This window comes from Sciurus carolinensis, chromosome 7 (assembly GCF_902686445.1).
Source record: "Sciurus carolinensis chromosome 7, mSciCar1.2, whole genome shotgun sequence".
In the NCBI taxonomy this organism is placed as follows: Eukaryota; Metazoa; Chordata; class Mammalia; order Rodentia; family Sciuridae; genus Sciurus; species Sciurus carolinensis.
The window spans coordinates 115,876,900-115,897,310 of NC_062219.1; the positions used below are offsets into that span (position 1 = coordinate 115,876,900).

At 37.8% G+C, this 20,411-nt stretch overlaps 1 protein-coding gene across 3 annotated transcripts in view; it reads left to right on the top strand.

Annotated features, from left to right (window-relative positions):
* Kif6 (kinesin family member 6) overlaps positions 1 to 20,411 on the top strand; it is a 392,117-nt gene that overhangs the window by 128,743 nt on the left and 242,963 nt on the right. For all 3 annotated transcript variants that reach the window (XM_047559645.1, XM_047559644.1, XM_047559646.1), the window contains 3 exons: positions 4,975 to 5,181; positions 13,764 to 13,907; positions 14,868 to 14,954. In XM_047559645.1, the coding sequence (XP_047415601.1) occupies positions 4,975 to 5,181; positions 13,764 to 13,907; positions 14,868 to 14,954 (438 nt within the window). The remainder of the gene's footprint in view (positions 1 to 4,974; positions 5,182 to 13,763; positions 13,908 to 14,867; positions 14,955 to 20,411) is intronic.

Consider the following 20,411-nt stretch of genomic DNA (forward strand, 5'->3'; position numbering starts at 1 on the left):
AAATTCCACGCATGGGTGAGGCTACAGCAAATCTGCCATAACAATACTTCATGTGTTATTTATTAGCAATACTAGATCTAGATTACCCAGATTCCAGGAAGTAACACATCAGCGTTCTCTGCTGAGGCTAGGCTACACATATATGTATATTCAATTCAGGGTGCCATATTTGAAAAGGTTTTGATGAACAGTTATATAGGACATAGTTGAAAGAAATAGAGATATTTGGTGTTAGGAAGCATACTTATTTAACTCAGGAATTTGGATAAGATTGACATAATTAAATATGCATTTTAAAAATATTACTCTGGAAGATGGAGAACAATTGTAGGGACAAAAGTAAATATGCGAAGACTAATAAGGAAAGAATGACGCAGCACAGGTGAGAGATAAAGGGTAATTGGATAATGAAGAAGATGGGAGGAAGTGAAGTCCAAGAGAAGCAGGATGGATTGGACATCCACCATGAGACACTGGAAGGGAAAGTGAACATTATGTTCAAGATACTGGCAAGGCATTTAGTGACAGCTGCTAGTTAAGCCGTTGTACTTTCTAATCTGTTTTGCAGAGAAACTGAAGGTAGGAAATAGGAATGGGGAGCCATCAGAAAAGAGCAACTATCTATAGTGGTGGAAGATAATGTGATCTTTTACAGTTCACAGAGCACTTCGACACTCAGCATATATAATATAATATATATTATGTGGTATATAATATAATTCTTTGCAATATAATTCTTATTATGGCATTTCAGAGAGGTAGAAACTAAAATTACTTCATGCAAATTTGTTGAAGCTTTCAACTCTAGCAAATGACAGAATCAGACTTGAAACCAATTCATCAATGCCAAATTCTCAAGTTTTTTTGTATGTTTGTTTGTTTTTCATATATTTTTTTTTTAATCCAGAATGGATCCAAAGGAACAATCATCAATGATGTTGGTGCCAGATGGACCAGATTTGTGGTTTTTATTATACTATGGAGCCTATCCAGTGAGGATTGGGCTGTCAAAGACGTGTTCCCAGGGGGAAGAAATATCATGGCCATAGCTGAAGGGAAGAGGATACAGTGAAGGAAAAGGAGCTAGAGCAGTTAGGGAGGGAGAAGCAGCTGGAGAGCATTTGACTTCAGAGACCAGGCAGTGGGCAGAGGAGAGGACAGGGAGCTTCCAGGAAGAGGGATGGTCAGATGATCAGATGGGACCGGGAGGATCAGGATCTAGGAACAGATCATTTTCTTGACCACACATGTCTGCCTCTTCCTCATTTCACGGTCACTCTCATTTCATACATTTTGGTTCTGATTCCTGACTAGATTACAAGTTCCCTGAGGTTGAGGTCCGCGTCTTATTTTCCTTCTTGTCTCTGCTTTGCCTAGCACAGCTATGTACATAGACTGATAGGAAATGTGAAAGCTCTCTGCATACAGATGATTAATCATCCCTAGAATTTTCCAAAGGCACAGTCTAATGCCAAAAACACATTTGTTCAAAACATGTGCTTAGATTTGAATGAATCTGTCTAAATGGTGCCATCTGTTCCCAGGCAACTTCAGAAACATTTTAATACGGTTTTACCTTTAAAAGGACAAGCAAATGGGCAGGCCCACAAGACATGAAGACGTCCTTAACTAAACACAGAGCAGACACCAGCGCATCCAATCCCACTTAAACAGCTCCACACAAAGAATGTTTTCTGAGGTTTAAGAAAATTTTATCTAAAAGGACACCAACCGCTACTTCATGCAGAAAATATTTATGAGACATTACAAAACTGTAGGCATGGACTCCTACAGCATATTACTGCACTTTAATTACAGACTCCAGAAATGTAATTTCATTTTTGTAAATATCGTATTCCTTTGAAATAAATGGGCCCGCACTCCAATATTTATTAATGGTTCACATTTGATTGCACTTTCTCCATATCAGTTTCGAAGCCGAAGACAGCCATTGAGAATAGTCTTTTACTTGTTTATATTGATGTTAATTTGACTTTCGTTACAGTACTGTAGGATTTATTGTGCGAATATAACAGTGAAATGAAACCCATGTTTAAGTTCTGCAAATAACTTACAGTCACTTCCAAAACACCTCAACTTAGGTTCTAAATTTGAATTTGCGGTTTTACATGCACAGTTATTTGCTGATCCACTTTAGCATGCAAAATCACACACTGGCTAGGTTTGTGTATAGTTATTGTGGCAACAAGTAATGGGTCAAATTTTCAGCCTATTTAACTCACTAGCTACATCATCATCACCAAAACTATGCCATCTGTGTATTTTGCTAGTTGGTGTAAACCAACCATGGTGTATATGAAGAATTTATATTTACAAAAAGAATTTCTGGTTAAAATAGCATCCAGATATGTTTCCCTATCTGCATATATGTACATCCATACTGAAATTTTTTCGTTAAGTGCCATTTGGCAAAGGTGGGAATCTGAACATATTTACTCTCATGAATATTCATTTGAAATATTCCTAGGTTTTTTTTTTTTTTTTAATGTTTGACAGGGTGGTACTGCTAAGGGGCATCTTGACTCAGCTTATTTTCTTTCTTGTAAAAAATTTATAATTCAAAAAAGTACAGATAATAATATGACCAGCATATTTTAGTTTTCACAACCCAGAATTTTTTTCTAATAATTTTTAAATGAAAGAAATAGCATATGGCAGAAAAAACTGATGTCCCTTTGTTGGCCTTCTACTTCTAAATCTCAAAAAGGTCACCCCTATCATTAATTTACTATATCCTTCTGGTCCATATTTTTATCCTTTCAATGACCTAAGTTATAGTTTCATGAAAAATAGGTCGCATCACTCCTATGATTACATAAACTCTACCATAGTGTTTACATCTTTCTTTAACTTGCTTTCCCTCAGAAAGAGGAAAATTTCTTCAGAAATCTGTTTATGTCAGTCTTAGTCATTTTAACTTCTCTATAGTTTGAATTATACTACTTTATTAATCTCTTCTGGCTCAGATATTTAGTTAAGTTGTAGATTTTGTACCAATTTCTTGCTATCCCAAATACTGTTTCAGTGAGTCTCCTGGGATACCTGCCCAAAATTTCACTGTAGGAAATACACCGAGGAGTTTGTGGGTGGGTAGTGAGTTTTATGCATTAGCAACTTTGCCACATAGTGCCAAATTGTTCGGTTATGTTTCCATCAGCAGTATATAAAAATTCCCTTCTCCTTAGGTCCTCACCAGCACTTGTTTTGTTAGACTTTATCTTTTTTAATTTTTGCAATATCATGGGTGTGAAATCATTTATTCTTATCTTTCAAAGTTAAGTAGTCCTCAAAATTTATAAATTGGAGCATTTTTACAAATATCTACTAATCATTTTCAGATGCCTTCTTTATCGAATCCCTATAATATCTTTTGCCCATTTTTTCTGAATTGTCTTTTCTTATTGAATAATGAGTTGTTTATTTCAAATCTTAATCTTTCATCAGCTTTACATATTGCAAATATCTTTTCCCACTTTTTTAACCTTATGTAAGTTTTATCACACATAAGTCTTTAAATTTGGGGTTGTTTGCTCAATATTTAAATCATATTTGAGTCAATTTATTTTTCTGTTTTATATGTTATCTGAAAGCTATCCATTACTGCCCTGGGCTGATTACAATGTACTTCCATATTTTCTTGTATTCTTGTTTAAGTTGTGTTAGTTTACATGTAAGGCTTTAATCTATTTTTAAATTTTTGTGTGTATATAGTGTAAAAAGTTAACCTAAATTTACCTTTTTCAAGCTGGGCTACCAGGTATCCCAGCCCCACTTATTAATTAGCCCGTCCTTTCTCCACTGCAGTGTGACACCCGCTCTGTCCTCCATGGAATGACTCAGTGAGCAGAGCATTTCCACAGACCCGGCTGTCCGCTCCTGCTCCAGTGCCACACTTTAATGACCATGACTTTTTGGTACACCTGGACGTAAGGAAGGACAAGTTCCCCTTCCTCCTTCTTTCACAAAGCTCATTTTCCTTTTACATGAAGATTTCCTCCTACTTGATTTTTAGAACCACTTTGTCTTGTTCTGGAAACAAAACTGAAACATTCTTATTTCAATTGCATTAAACACATAGATGAATATACAAACATTTATATATAGATTTTTACTTTTTCCATCTACAAAGTGATGTATTAATATCTAGCACACCATTTATTCGGGTTTTCCTTCTGTGTCCTTAAATATTACGAGTTCCCTGTAGATCATATATCTCCTGTGTAAGCAAGCCCTTGTTATCTCATTGTCTTTGTTGCCATCCCAAATAATATTTTATTTCCTAATTGTTGTTGGAGTTTAATTGATTTTCCATGATGATTTTGTATTCAGCCATACTGATTAACTTTTTTGGTTCTTATCAGTTTGTTTGTAGAAGCTCTTAGATTTTCTAGGTGCAAATATTTCTGTACATAATGACAATTTTAATCCCTTCTTTTCCTATTATTATGCCTCTTGTGTCAGTTTCTTGTTTATTATGTTGCTTAGAGCCTCTGGCTCAGTGTTGAGTAGTAGCAGTAATGTAGGCATCCTTGTCTGTGAATTGTGTTTATAATTGTGATAACGAATTCTCTGAATACAACGTTCTCATCTTTCTTCCTGTGACATTAAAATAGGCATTTTCAACATGTCTGGCCAGGGATAAGGTATGGATTGTCACTGGGTAATGAAATAGAGTTATCATCCTGGTAAGAGGACTTGATCTTTACCTCACTAGAATTTTTTTTTTTATCACTTTCTGAATCAGCCCATCCACATTTGTTATCAGTCATCCAGGAGGGAATAACATTGGAAAGAACTTACTTTACTGGTCTCAGTTACAAGTGTTTTTGTTCCATTTGACAGGTTGACTTCATGGGAATTGTTGTATCTTTAGAAATATAAATTTAAATCTTTTGACATTCCTCCAAAGTTCTCACTTCAAATTATTTTTGTTTTGCAATTTCTTTTTTATAGACTCCTATGAACCAAGCTTCAACCCGTTCCCACTGCATTTTCACTGTTCATTTATCCAGCAAGGAGCCAGGATCTGCAACTGTCCGGCACGCCAAGCTCCATTTGGTGGACCTGGCCGGCTCTGAGCGAGTTGCCAAGAGTGGAGTGGGCGGCCAGCTTCTGACAGAGGCCAAGTACATCAACTTGTCACTGCACTACTTAGAGCAGGTGAAGCAGGCGGAGGGGGATGTCATCGCAGTGACGGTGCTGCACTTCCTTTGCAGCTGGCATTCTAGTCGCATTTTTGTTTTGTTTCTTTTCTCATGCTTAAATATACATAATATACAATTTTCAGTTTTCACCATTTTTAAGTGAATAGTTCAGTGACAAGTACTTTCATGATGTTATGCAATCATCACCACCTTGCATTTCAGGATCCATTTCATAATCCCAAGCAGAAACTCTGTGTTCATTAAACGATAGCTCCCCAACCCCTTCTGTCCCTGTAACCTCTATTCTGCTTTCTATATCTAGTATTTTGCCTATTCCAGGCACCTCGAATAAGTGGAATATTTCAATATTTATCCTGTTATGTCTGACTTATTTCACTTAGCATAATATTTTAGAAGTTCATTCATATTGCAGCATGTGTTGGAATTTTATTCCTTTTCAGGATTAAATAATATGCAGTTGTACATGTTCTTACTTTGTTTATCCACTCATCCTTTGAAGGCCTCGTTAGTTTCTTCTACTTTTAAATATTGTAAATAATGACGCAGAGAACATTGGTGTATCTATTAGCATTTTGTTTATGCCAGTTCATTTAAACCTTACAACCTGAGTTGTAGGTGTTAGCTTTCAAAAAGTCAAGTCCTCCCAAGGCCTCCCCAAAGTTACCCAGTTATTGGGTGGGTGAGGATTTGAACTGAGATTTACTTGACTCCAAAACCAATGCCTTTTTCCACTTATTGTCTCATTGCCTTATTTTCTTTATTGAAAAATAAATAGTGAGTATGAATATAGGTTATAAATAGCCTCCTGTTGCCTATTTTTTTCTGGCTAGTAGATTAGCTATGGGAATATAACTTAGAGGTGACCAATATTTTTTCAGTTTCCGGTGACTTCATCTTGTCAGTGATTTGACCTGTGGTGGTTCTCTTGGGCTTGGCTTTCCTCCCTACCTCTAATCCAAGTTGACTACAGTCTAACCCAGTAGGTGCTCTAATTTTAATTTTTGGATTTGACACTGAGGGTAAAGAAAGCATATCTGAATTTAGCTAAGCATATCTTCCAGAAAAAAATCTTTATCTCTAAAATGAGTGGATTGGATTAGATGATTTCTCAAGTTCCTTTCAGCTTTGTGAGTATAAGTGCTGTGAATTGAATGTTAAAGATGGCAATTGTTTTCAGATTCTAGAAAAAAAGAAACATGATCAAAAACTGGAATGGAGAAGTACAGAGAATATTGATGAGGCAGAAGGACTTGTTAATGAATGTTAAGGCTAAAAGATTTGAGAAAAAAAAAGAACAAAACTTTTTTTTAACTTCCTAATGAACCCTTTTGAGACTGATGTTGTCCTGATGCTAAATGCTTTATAACGGTCATGTCTGCAAAAACTGGTTGAGAGAAACCTAAGGGAGACTATCTGAACAGGATGCACATGGGTAACTTCTGACCAAATGAATCCCAGTAATGCAGTACCCAGAGATTCCGGTCTGCACGGCATTCCTATCATTTTAGAATTTTGACAAGAGTCAGCAGTCCTGAGCACTTTCTTGCTAAATATTCCACACTACTTATGCTTAACAGAGCTTTTTACTTAATAGGACACTTACAGAATAATGATATGAAAACATAATGAACTGTATTCAAAGTGCTTTATTTCAAAGAAATGTACCTACTTATTTCAGATGGTAGCATTGTCTGTTTTAATTCCCATTATGTCCATCTGTTCATATAAAATAAAATTCATCAGTTGAATCGGACTTTATACCAATTGAAATCACTCAAGAGAAATGTCTGCCCCTTTTTCTTCCTTTGTTCTGCACAACCTTTGCAAGCCGCCTGTCACTGAAACTGTTCCTTTCCTCACATTTTCTTCAAAATCTTTGTAATATCAGCCTTGTGTGAGTCATCTTGATGGCTATGTGACATTTGATTTTCTATGTCAATAATTTATCTCACCACTTACAAGGACCTGTATGTGCTCGGCACTGGAGCGCAGTGGAGAACACAGTAAGAATAGTCCTTGCTCCAGATCTCATGGTTTGATGTAGGGGGGTATGCATGAAGCCAGCACACATGAAGTCTGTGACTGATTGGTGAAGGAAGGCAGTGAGCAGAGCTCCTAATGGGGACCTGACTCCTGGTGACCTGACACTAAGCAGAGGCTTGAAGGATGAGTAGGAGCGAGGGAGGCAAGGGCAGGCATAGAGCATGCCGGGCAGTGGGAACTGGGAGCCTCTAAGCTCCTTTCTCCCTCCCCAGGGGCATCAGTTCACTCTAGGTCCCAATTTCACCCATGTGTCTTTGACTGTGGCTCTTGTGTATAATTTATCTGTTTCATTGTCACCTGCCTGTCTTCAGCTGCTAACTATTTACCTGGGCAAGAAGGAGGCTCGAGATAAGGTCATGGAATGAGGACAAGAAGTGAGCACAAGAGAAAAAGAAAACGGCAATATGGGAAACTGCTGTGTGTGTAAAAATGGATGTGGGGTTTGAGTGCATCTGGGAGGAGCTGCTGGAGAGCAGGTGGATGGGTAGAAGGGGAATTTTGGAATTCCACTTAGACTGAGAGAGAAACATGGAGTACATAGAAAGAAGGGTGATGAAAAGAGTGGGAAGATAATGAAATAACAATTCAAGGACTTTCATAATCAAATTCTCTTTATATAGTACTTTATTATGTGAATACAGAGACTAGAAGTATAATACAATTTAGTGTAACTAGCTCCATTCATTCATTCATTCATTTGCTAGATTGTGATTGAGTGGCCACAGGGTGCTGGGAGTTACGTTAGGCAGCGGGGAAAGAGGCTCTGCTGCCATGTCACCAGCAAAACAGCAAACTGTACAAAATACAGGAAGAGAAAACCTCTAATAGAAATCCGTTTCGGTGTTGGTAATTTTATCTTATCTTTCTCAGTTTCAATGTAAAAGAGATGAATGTGGAAATAGTTTGCTAACCTGTCTTGCGTGAATTAGCCTGCGTGGTTTAGAAATTTTATGCAGAATGGTAAGTGCCCTCCTGGCCACAGCTGTGAGGCCTCACACCTGCTGGGAGGGTCCAGCCTGTTGAGTCTAAGGCACCTTCTCAGGCTCATAAGTAACTTTCTGTTTACCAGAGTATCATTGGTTTTGGAGTTCTTTTGTATATGTAATGCTTGTTCCAAAAATTTTCCTCAAAAACTTTTTCAGCCACAATAGCAGGGTACGTCTTGGCCCTGGAAGTTGAGTCGGTGTGAGGAAAAGCACGGGAGCTGCGCATGCTTGTGCTAACTGTAAACCTCTCCAAGTGCCCCTGGTGTGACCCGTGGCCTCTATCAGCCCAAACATCAAGCGAGAAACCACCAGGAATGGAGCAGGTTTACTCCCCGCCTCCTCAGAAATCAGAATCTGGCTGCCTTCAGCCCGTTATGCAACAGAAGTGGACTTTTTCAGAGTCTCAGTTCCCATTTGGCTCCTGATGAATATATTGTGTTCAGGAGAAAAACTGACGGTGCCAGTGGTAGTCAGACCACTCTGAATCTTTGTCAGTTTTCAGAGGATAATTTTCCATGCCCTTCTGAGCTCCTTAAAAGAAAATCACTTTAATTCATTAAATAGTAAAACTAGTAATTATAATAGTAATTATTGATTCCAGACCCAGCTTCTAGGTCCTTGGAAATGTTATTAAGTGTAATGTGAGTTTCCACTCTTTATCACCTTACGAATGCTTTCAGGAAGACTTGTCATTGTGTTTATACAAGAAACCCAAAATGGAAGTAAATCATTTTTTAAGAAAGCCAGGCTATATGACTACACCCTCTCCCTGTGCCTCTCAGAAGATTATTGGGTTCCTGCCTGCTCTGTAACTCACAAAGAATCATCTTCCTTTGCCTTTCTCCCGAATGCCTGCCATTTCTGTGTCACTGCAGATTTGTGTCTGCTCTAGTGGTCTGGGCTCATTATGGTTCTCCCAAAGCTCCTTGGGAGCTCAGGTACCTGCTCAGACTCCTCTTCTAAAGAAATGGGCCAGGCCTGCACTTATTTGGCTAAACCTAGTCTCCAAAAGGATCATAAAGAACATTTCCTGAAGGCTCCTCCACCACACCAAGTACTTTTAGTTTTACCAAGAACTATCCCAGAAATTATCTCTATTGATCTTTAAAACATTTCTTCAAGATAGACAGGCATTCCGATTCCACTTTTATAGGTGAGGAAACTGGGGCAAATTTTAGAGATTTGCCTACGATCACATGAGTGGGAAAGCTTGATTCTGACTCTAAGTCCTGGGTTCTTTCTTTAATCATGTATTGCCTTTATTTCCTTCATGTTTTTATATGATAATCTAATCCATAATCCCCTTTTTATTTTTAATTCTTTTTGACTTTGGAACCCATTCTGGAGAGGACAATGGAATTGCCAATTCAATGTCCATTCCAGACAAGAGCTCATCCCAACTCTATGGGTAGATCCTGATGGGCCTAAGTGAATTGGAATCTTTCTCCTTGCCATACTTATTGATTCAAGGGTGTCTCAGGACCCAAGCTGGTCATTAGAGAAGATCAGGACTTTTGTTCAATGATTAGGGAAACAAGGTTCTTTCTCAGCTAAGTTATGAATAAGGACACTTGGAAGTCATCCTGTGGCTATGAGAAGGAGTTAACTTCTACCCCATGGAAGATAGAACAAAGTTGTAGGCAAAACTAAGTCTTTGGTGGTAGCACTGACCTTTGGGGGAATTTCTAACCTGGAGTCCCTCCTCGTTCAATTACATGAGCTGATAAATTTCCACCATGATTGAAGCCAGTTTAAATTACATTTTCTGTTACTTGCAACCGAAAGCAAGTTCAATAACACACAATTTAATATCCACAGGATGTTTAATAAGCATATTCTTCTTTTTGTTTTCTAATTAGTCAATAAAGGCATTGAATAGAAAAGATAAAAGTATTGTTTCCTACAGCAGTAAAAAAATTAAAAGGTGATATTTGTTTTATGAAAGAACTTAAAGCACTTTGAAAGTACCTAGAGAACTATTAGATGCTTAATTGATGATTCATAAATAATATTGCTGCTCTCTTGCAGCAATTATCAGTCAGGCCAACCACTGTTTGGTCTGGTATTTAATACTTGGGCCCACCTTACCTGTTTCAGGTATTTAACTTGTCCTTTTGGCTTTTAGGGCCTGAACCTTTGCTCAGCATCCCTTGCCACTCAGATCAAGGCTGCCATGTTCTCCACCTTCTTTCCTGTTACACTGAAACAGATCACCCAAATCTCATTCCATATTAAGGACCCTCACACTGCCTTTGCAGGTGAAATAGTTCATCTATTCATTTATTCATTCTTTCACTTAACAAAAAGGTGTTCAGTACATGTTGTATTCATCAGACTTCCTAGTTGCAAGCCAGAAAGTTCATGCCAGCTATTTTAAGCAGCATAGAGTTTACTAAACCTAAAGAATCTCAATAAAAGTCAGAAATCTGGGCTTGGATACCACCCGGCTGGAAGCAGAGCACCCAGAAGATACACCTAACCACACCACTGAATCGTTCTGCAGAATACCACTGTTATCCCCACCTGGCACTTGGGACATTGAGTGCAGGGTTTCAGAAACTTTGCTAGAGGTGCCCCAGAAGAATCAGATGACTGCCACCTCACTCTCCCACAAATCTGACCCTCCTCCTTATGGTCACAGCCTCTCATTGCTTATTTCCAAATCCCACACAGAGTATCTGCTTGGTGGGGCTACATTTTATGCAAAATATGAGTTTCAAGACAGACTAAAATGTGTAGTTTTATAGGAAGTTAAAGTAGATTGGGGGTGTCATGATTGCTGAGGAGATGACTTAGTTTCTGCCACATGTACTAAGTGCTGGATGTGGTTTTAGGCAGTGAAAATAGAGTAGTAACCAAGAGGCATGGCATCTCTGACTTGGAAGAGTAGAACATCAAGTGGGGAAGGAGATAGCAAACAAGTAAATAAACATGATTTTAAATAGTGGTCATATAAGAAAAATAAAATAGATTAACAAGCTGGTATTATAGCTGTGTTATATATTTGATAGGGTATACAGGAAAAGACCTTTAAGGACACAGAATTTGAACAAATATTTGAGAAGAAACAGAAAGTTATATGAGAATTTGGGGAAGGAGCATCCCAGGTAAAAGGAACAGCAGGTTCAAAGGCTCTGGTGTGGGGATTGGCTTGGCATGTTGGACCAACAGTGAGCAGGCCAGTGCAGGCAACGGGGACATGGTAGGAGATGAGGTCAGATAGGTTGAAAGGGACCCAGATGGCACAGGAATTGGGTTATCATACTAAATGTATTAGGGAGCTACTAGAAGATTGTAAGCAGGGGAGTGGCTTTGTGTAACTTATATTTCATAAAGACTGCTCTGACTGGCGTGTGGAGAATAGGCCATGGAAGGGCAAAAGTAGAATCAGGGAGATGACAAAGCCTTATGCAGTTGTCCAAGCAAGGAATCATGGAGGCTTGAACTGGAGTAGTCCATTTCTGGGTAAGTTTTATTGGAAAATTTAATAGAAATTGCTGATGAACTGTATGTTGAGGGTGAAGGAAAATAAAAGACGATGGTTAGGGTTTTGACCTAAGCAACTAGGAAAATGATGGTGCCATTAATAATGATGTATAGACCTGAGAAATAATCAGACATGGGGGCAGAGAGGAAAGAAAATCCAGAACAGAAATCCAGGTGGAGGTGTAGAGTTACCACAGAGATGGTAGCTCTGGAAAGAGTTTGAGCTTGATGGTATATATTGGGAAGACCAAGATGGAGATCCATTTAAAAGTCAGGAGATAGGAAGGGATTACTTGGAAAGAGAGTGGAAACAAGGATCAAGAATTAAGCTCTGGAGCTCCTCACTACTTATAATTTGGGAAAAAGAAAAGGAAGCATTCATTAACTAGCTTTTGAGGAGAGCTAAAACCAAGGAACGTGGTGTTGCGATTACCAGGTGAATGAGTTGTTTCCCAAAGGAAGCGGTGAGTGCCTGTGATGAAGGCTTGACTCAACTTAGAAGGCTAGCAAGAAGACACTCAGTGCTTTTGGTACAACTGAGGTTGCTGATGACCTTGGCAGGAGTCCTCTTAGTCTAGTGCAATAGTGGGCATTCCGAATGGGAAGCATCCAAATGAAAGAGAGAAGAAGAGGGGGTGCAGATAGGAGCAAAGACAGAGCAGAAGAGGGAGAAAGTGGAGTGCTGACCCGAGGAGCCCAACAGTAACAGGGAAAAACAGAGTGTTCTTCAGTGATAGGAATGTAGGGATCTAGTGACAGATGCAAGAGAATCCAGTCAGCTTGCTTATGTCTGGTAGAAGGGTGGCCATCTGCTCAATCTGAGGTTGGAGTGAAGAGAAAAGGAGGAATCGGGATTTGAAGAGGGAGGAGAAAGCGGGACGGCCTCATTTCTGAAGGTAGGAAACTGATTGCTGAATGTAGTAACATCTGGGCTTGTGGACTTAAAGTAAAACTAATGGTATATGTTTTTTTCTTAAAACAGCTTTCAAAAAACAATCCTGACATCTTGTTTTGTAAACCAAAAGTTTGTGATGATGGAAACTACACAGCTGGACAAAGAGGGCTAGAACAGCAGGTGTTGGCATTTTTAGGAGCCAGGATTTTGACACCCCTGAATTGACATTCTGTGGGCAGATAATTTGACTGTTTTGCAAAGGACATCCTAGCATTGGATGATCTTCCCAGGGGAACCCTGAGCCCCTGGTGCCTCTCTTTGGGGACAGTTCCAGCATCCCATCATCCATTTAGTACCCATTCATCTAGTACCTTCCTATTAAGTACCTAAGGAACTCATGAGGAGTAAGAAAAGCAGACCTGACTTGAACTATGTAAGCTGCCTCTTTCATTTATGATGATAGCAAACATGTACACAGCACTTACCATGCACCAATTACTACTTGAAGTCATTTACACATTCTAATGCTTTTAATCATTCTACTGTTTATGAGATAAGTACTATATTTATCCCTGGTTGACCCGTGAAGAGACTGAGGCAGAGATGTTGAGTGCCATGCTTCAGTAAGGCTAGGACTTCTCCTGGACAGAATCTGGGATCTCAAACTCTTCCGCAGCTTCTCACAGTTTTTGCTTACCGTTCTGCCTCTACCTTGGAAATGGGGCATACAGCTCAATTTGTTTGTGCTTTTGTTTTTATGTGGTACTGGCAATCACACCGAGGGCCTTGTGCGTGCCAGGCAAGCTCTCTCCAGCTAGGCTACATCTCTAGTCCTACGGCTCAATTTTGGTGGGATCAAAGTCATCAGGCATGATTAACTATTATGTTTTTATACAGATTTTCCAACAGCTAGAAACAGAATAAGAATATGCAAGTTATTTCATCTGTCCAAAAATGATAGGGTTCATGCTCCATTTCCTTGATTCCATCTTCACCATTCATGTGCTGAACATTCCTGCTAAGATATTTATTCCATGCCCAACTTTCGGATGTCATCCTGTTTTCAGTCATTATTTCTTTTTGTATTTTTAATTATTGCTGAAGCTCCACTGTCACTTGGGCCTTTCCTGTCAAGCTAAAGCTTTTTTTTTTTTCACTTTATCACAGGTCATCATTGCCCTTTCAGAAAAACACCGTTCACACATTCCTTACAGGAACTCCATGATGACCAGTGTCCTGAGAGACAGTTTGGGAGGGAACTGCATGACAACTATGATTGCGACACTGTCTTTAGAGAAAAGGAACATTGATGTATGTTGATTCTTCTTTCTGGGCATCTTAGCCTGGGTTTCCATTGCTGGTTTGTGAGATGAAGTTGAGGGTCCTGAGTGAGTTTCCAGCTTTTCAGCTGGGTTGAGATAGGCCTTCAGGATGAACACACCACAGAGTTCTCAGCTTTAGATTATTTGCCAGCATTATAAAAAACTCCAGTTGAGAACTGACTTCATAGCACAGGATGGTTTGAGGAAACCTTATACATAAATTTGAGAAGGCCTGCTTAAATTTTGAAAGGCGTTCTCAGCCAGAGAAATGAGAGTCTTCTCTTGCTTCTCTTCTCAGAAGAAACTTCTCTTGCTCAGTTTGTCTCCTGACTAGTAAGATCTGGATACCCTGGAGCTATCCCTGAGATTTGTCCCTAGATGTGTCCCCAGGGTGCAGCACACAGGCTGTTTTGGCAGGGCCTGGCTGTTGAACAGCTCTCCTGGGCTGTTTTAGAGCCAGCTGACATTTCACACATTGCAGTTGAATTTGGGGTTCAGATCCTCTCCAAGAGAGGAAAACAGAAAGCAGCAGGGTGCTTCCCAGAACACGGCCAAGCCTTTGATGATGAGGTGCCCTGAAATGCCTCACTCATTGGTCTGTTACAAATATTTATTTTGTAGTCTCTCATGTTTGTGGTCATGGTACCTGCTGTGATTATGACTTATATATGTGGTTCTGGTTTAACAGATCAATAGTTAAAAACACATGCCAGTTGCCTTTTGGGACCTTAGGATCTCCCATATTTTTGGCATTGGTCATTTTATTGAGGCAAAATTGAGAAAATAATGTTCCAAGGGCCCTAATTTAGAGGCAGCATTCTTCATGGTGGTTTTTTTATATACGTCACTCTTTAGGTATGCATCTTTTTTCTGTGACTGAAAATTAAGTTTTGTCTAAACAAATTTCTCTCTATGCTATAATACTTTAAGCAGTGGTTTTGCTTTGTAGGAATCTATATCAACCTGCAGATTTGCACAACGAGTGGCACTCATAAAGAATGAAGCTGTTCTTAATGAAGAAATTGATCCCAGATTGGTAAGCAACTTGTAACTGTGTTCACAAAAAAGGTACTTCAAAGATTAGCTAAAACTCGGGCTGGGGCATTTACTCTGCACTAGACAGTATTCTAAGTAATGCATTCACTGATTAAACTGATGAGTAAATGCTCGCTCTGTCTCTGCAGATAACAAAATTGAGGCACAATGACATTAAATAACTTGCTCAGAATCATAGTGCTAATGAGCCTCAGCAACTTAGAGAGACCCTGTCTCAAAATTTAAAAAAAAAAAAAATGGACTGAGGATATGCTCAGTGATAAAGCACCTGAGTTCGATACCCAATACCAAGAAGGAAACAAACAGCAGCAACAACAAAAAGGAGTGGCAGAGCCAGGATTCAAACCTAGACAGTGTGGCCCAAGAATCTGTGCTCTTACTCCAGCTCCCCACTCCTTTACTGGAGTTGTGCATTAAGTCCTAAAAACACAGGCCTTTTACAAAACATCAGCTTAACTTTCTAGAGACAAGAATAAACCATCTTTTATAAATGCTTATAAGGAAAGAGAAATCCTAATAGTTAATACATAGAAAAAATATTTTGCATCACTGTCCTGTATTCTACAGATTTTTGAAAATTATCAATCTGATCCATGGAAAAATGACCAAGTTTCTTATTTGATAATACTAAATCCTGCTTTGTCAAAGCACTTATTTTTTAAGAAAAAAAAAAAAAAAACCTTCAAGTTATATGAGTGCAGATATTTTCTCTTTTCTCTGTTTTGTTAGCTTTCTATAAAGGAAATGCAGTACCAAATCAGTTCATGCCAACACTGAAAATGTGGAAATGAAATATCTCAGTTTTATCAAATTCCATAATTAAGATTGATTTATTAGGGCTGATGCGGAATGTGGCTCAGTGGTACAGTGCAGGCCTGGGGTGTGTGAAACCCTGGGTTCAATTCTTAGCACTGCAAAAAAAAAAAAAAAAAAAAAAAAAAAACATATAATATTTTCAAATCACACAATTTTTCTTATTTCTCCAGAAAACAAACTGATGTCAGTTTTGTTGTATACATTACTAAAGAATGTGAAATCTTGCCAACGGTGCTTCAATTACAAATTTCTCAAATTCACTGTTTTCCATATTAATTACTTCCTCTTGGTTATTTGCCCTTTCTCCCCTGAAATCATTACACTGAAGAACAGAGAGAAAGGAAGAAAAAGGAACGATAGGGTACTGTTTCACCCTGCTTGCCTCCGGGAGCAAGCCTCCCTGATAGAATTTTCTGGGGAAACCAATGGATGAGGCAGGATCTATTTTCAGTACTGGCCCTGGTCACATACCAGCATCAAGAAGATCCCCAACAGGAAAGAGGAGACAGAATGCAAAGGCCTGAGTCAAGTGAAATTGCATTTCTAGGGTGACTTTCTCCTGTCCCTACCGTCCAGCTGCCCTGTAACATCACTGTGCCGAACAAGAAAGACAGTAATGGCATTACTGGCCTGAAGACAAAAATTAATTCATGATTTAATAAAAACAAACATATTAGACATTGGAGGGGTTTTTCCTTTGAGTTTAGAGAGACATTTCCTTGAAGTGACATGAGGAATTTGAAGAAAGACGAACATTATTATGTGTTTGATGTAGATCTGTGAGAGATTTAAAGAAAACAGAGATGAGGAGTGAAAAGCTAATAGCTGATAATTGAACAAGTTGCTGAGGTCTTCCTAATACAGAATAATCTGGTAATTAACAAGTGTTGTTTCCTTGTTTCTATAATAATTTCTTCTAAAACCGACATCGCTATTTACTATTTTATGTACATAGTTTATCTGAAGTGTAAGTGACAGTTGGAAATTTGTCCTGAAAACCACCCAAGACACAACTGGGGTGGGATTTCTTATGCCTAACTCTCAAATTTTAATGGCAAATGTGGAGCCAGCCCTGTGAGGTGGAATGATCAAGAATCTGCCCTGCTTTCTTTGTAAGTATTGGTACTGCAGAGAGATAAGGTAATTAAAGAACTGTGAACACGGCCAGAGTCTGGTGACTGGGCTTGGGCCAGTATCTTCTAAAGGATGACTTTTATTTCAGAGTTCCTGCAGTAAGCTGATGGAAGGTACGACTGTGGTCATCTCAAACCATAAAACTTTGACTTAGTTTTGATATATGTACTCGATAAGGCAAGGAAATAATGTAGTTTTAGATTTGACTTCAAAAGTCTTAATAGAAGAAAAATATATTACACCACTGCTAATTTATTAGAGGAGGGTTCAAATGAATGACTCACAATTCTTGTCTAAGGATTTTTGTTCTTCATAGCTTGGTGCTTCTGGGAATATTTTTTTTAAAGAAGCAAACAAAGAAAATTCACACTATCCTATATGCATTTAAATAAAATTCTAGGAACACTGACATGTTCAAAATACTCAGTATCGCACTCTTTGGGACTTTCATTCCTATTGATGTGGTCCAGATCACCTGAAACTCACCTAAATAAAATTTTACAAGCACCTTTGAAATATATATCTGAGATTGAAAGAAAGTAAAGGAATTCGCCAGAGCCTAGAAAGCAAGCTGAGTCTACGGTTGTCCTGGAGTGGGTAAACGGAGTTGTAACAAAGGGATAGGAGTAAGTCCTAGAACTTTGCAAGGTGGGTACTGAACCTAAGACATCTCCTTATCTCTCTGACATAAAGCCAGTGAAGGGTGAATCAGAAAAAAAAGATCTATCTAATGGCATAGAGAGACATTAGCGCAGCTTGTCTGCCTTAGCCTGGACTCTAGATAAAACAAGAAGTATGTTATATGAAAATGTGAAACCCTCGGCACTACTTCACATGAATCTGAAGTTCAAATTCATACGACCCCCTTAATCTGGCAACCCACAGCAAAGTTACAGAATTAGCAAGGTACCAAAAGGAGAGGAAAGAAGGAAGAAAAACAAACTAGATTTTTTTCTTTCTTTTCTCCCTTTCTTTCCTTTTCATTCTTTCAGGTTTGTTGTTCTTGTTCTTGTTCTTTTTGTTTCCTCCTCCTCCTCCTCCTCCTTGCTTCTTTCTCACTCTCTCTCTTCTTTCTTCTTTGTGGTGAGCAATACCAAATTGTCAAGGGAGTGTGAAATCTGAGTTGGACCTACTAATTTTTGTTTTAGGAAGTTTGCATTATGATCAATTACATCCATTAATGTAGTATGTGTTATCATGACCTAATGGGTTTATTTCAGAAATTTAGGGATAAGTTATCACTAGAAAGTATATCTATGTATAGTAAAAGAAAAAAAACAAGAAAAATAAAAAACAAGATCATAATGGGAGTTGATTTAGGGAAGGCAGTATAGGGGTGAGAGCTTTTAAGTGATCTGTAATGTTATAATTCTTAAATAGTGGGGACATGGGTGTTAACTTCAGCTAAGTAGTGGGTACAATGTATTATTTAATGACTTTTTTGTGTTCTGAAATAGTTCATACAAAAAGGCAAAAAGTTCATACAAAATAGTTCATGAATGTAGGTGATTTATCACATGCACAGTTTAAAAGAAAAAAATTACATGGTTTCATACTAGTTGCAGATAAAGTATTTGATAACAGTAAGCATTCATCCACACATTGAAAGACTCATTAAATTTTAAGTGAACATATTAAACTGATAAAGTGTATTCATCAAAAAATTACAGTAAGCATCACTTGAAAAGTGAAATGTTAGAAGAAATAACATAAGAATGTTTTAAGAATTATACATGAAAGTCCTAACTCAGAAAATGAGACAAAAAAATAATAGAAGGCATGAGAATTAGAAAAGAAAAACATCTGTCCTTACTTGCAGCAGCTAATTTTATTGCTTATATAGAGCATTCAAGAATATTTAATGATAAACAGAACCAAAATATGTTTAGAAAATTATTTGGTACATAATCCAAAAATGAATTGCATTTTTGTAAACCAGAAGCCAACAGTTAGAAAATATGATTTTCCCATATTCCATTTACAATATCAACAAAAATTTTAAATTCTTCGTACATATTATAGAAAAATTATAAATTTTTATTGAAGTGGAGTGGTTTACCATGTTCATGGATGGGATGATTCAATGTAGTTGCAGTTAAAATTTGATAGAATTTGATGATCTGGGTCCAGAATTTATATGGAAGAACAAATGGCCAAGAATAGCCAACTCCATTTTGGAAAAGAAAAAATATGGAAGGGGGCTGTCTTACCTAGATGCCAAAATTTCTTAAGATATAGTAATCAAAAGTGTAGCATTACCATGCATATAAGCAAATGTTTTCAACCCTAGCCCAGAAACAGACACATTTACATATAGAAACATGTTATATAGCATAATTACATTAGCAAATTTTATATGGTTAGTCATATACAAAAGTGAGTGATCCCTATGTTATACCTCATACAAAATAAAAGTCACCTAAGTGTGAAAAGTAACGCTCTAATGCTTTTTAAATATTACCAAAAAAAAATCTCTGTGGAAGGGGGTAAGACAGATTTTCTTTAAGAAAACACAAAAATGTAGCTCAAAAAAGAATTTGCTAATTTGATTATATTGAAATTCAAAACTTCCATTTAATAAAAATAACACCATGAAGTGAAAAACATGATATAAATTGGGAGGAAATAAGTGAATCACATAAACTAGCAAAGGATTCACATCCTGAATATATGAAGTAGGCTGCAAATTAATAAGGAGAAGAAAAACAAATCAATTGGTATCTTGGCAAGAAAATGAATAAATATTCCCAGAAGGAGAAACCTAAACAATCAACATACTTATGCAAAGGTGATCAATTTCACTAATATTATGAAGATACAGATTAGAACCAAAATGGGAAGCCAGGCACAGTGGCCACACCTGTAATCCCAGTGGTTTGGGAGGCTGAGGTGTGAAGATCACAAGTTCAGGGCCAGCCTCAGCAAAAGTAAGGTGCTAAGCAACCCTGTCTCTGAATAAAATACAAAATAGGGCTGGGGATGTGGCTCAGTGGTTGAGTGCCCCTGAATTCAATCCCTGGTATCATTTCACAACTACTAGATTGATAAAATTACTTATTCATATTACATAGTAGCAAAAATGTGGGGAAACAAGAACATGCTACACATAGCTGATGGCAATGTAAGTTCACACCATGACTCTGAAGTGCAATTTAACTAAGTACAATAAAGGCAAGATACATATACTCTACTACCAGGAAATTCTAGCTCTAAGTGTATACTATGGAGAAACTTTCATATATGTGTCCAAAGAAAGTACTAATGTTTGTAGCAACATTATCATAGCATAAGTAAAAATCCTAAATGTCCATCAACAAAACAAATAAACAGTAATATATTCTTTAATCAAAGTACTATATATTCCATGAAAATTAATGAACCAGAGCCATAAGAAACAATATAAATAAGTTCAAAAACATAAGGAAAAAACAAGTCACAATTACCTACAGAAATGTGGCATTAACATAGTTTAAAGCCTGGAAAATGA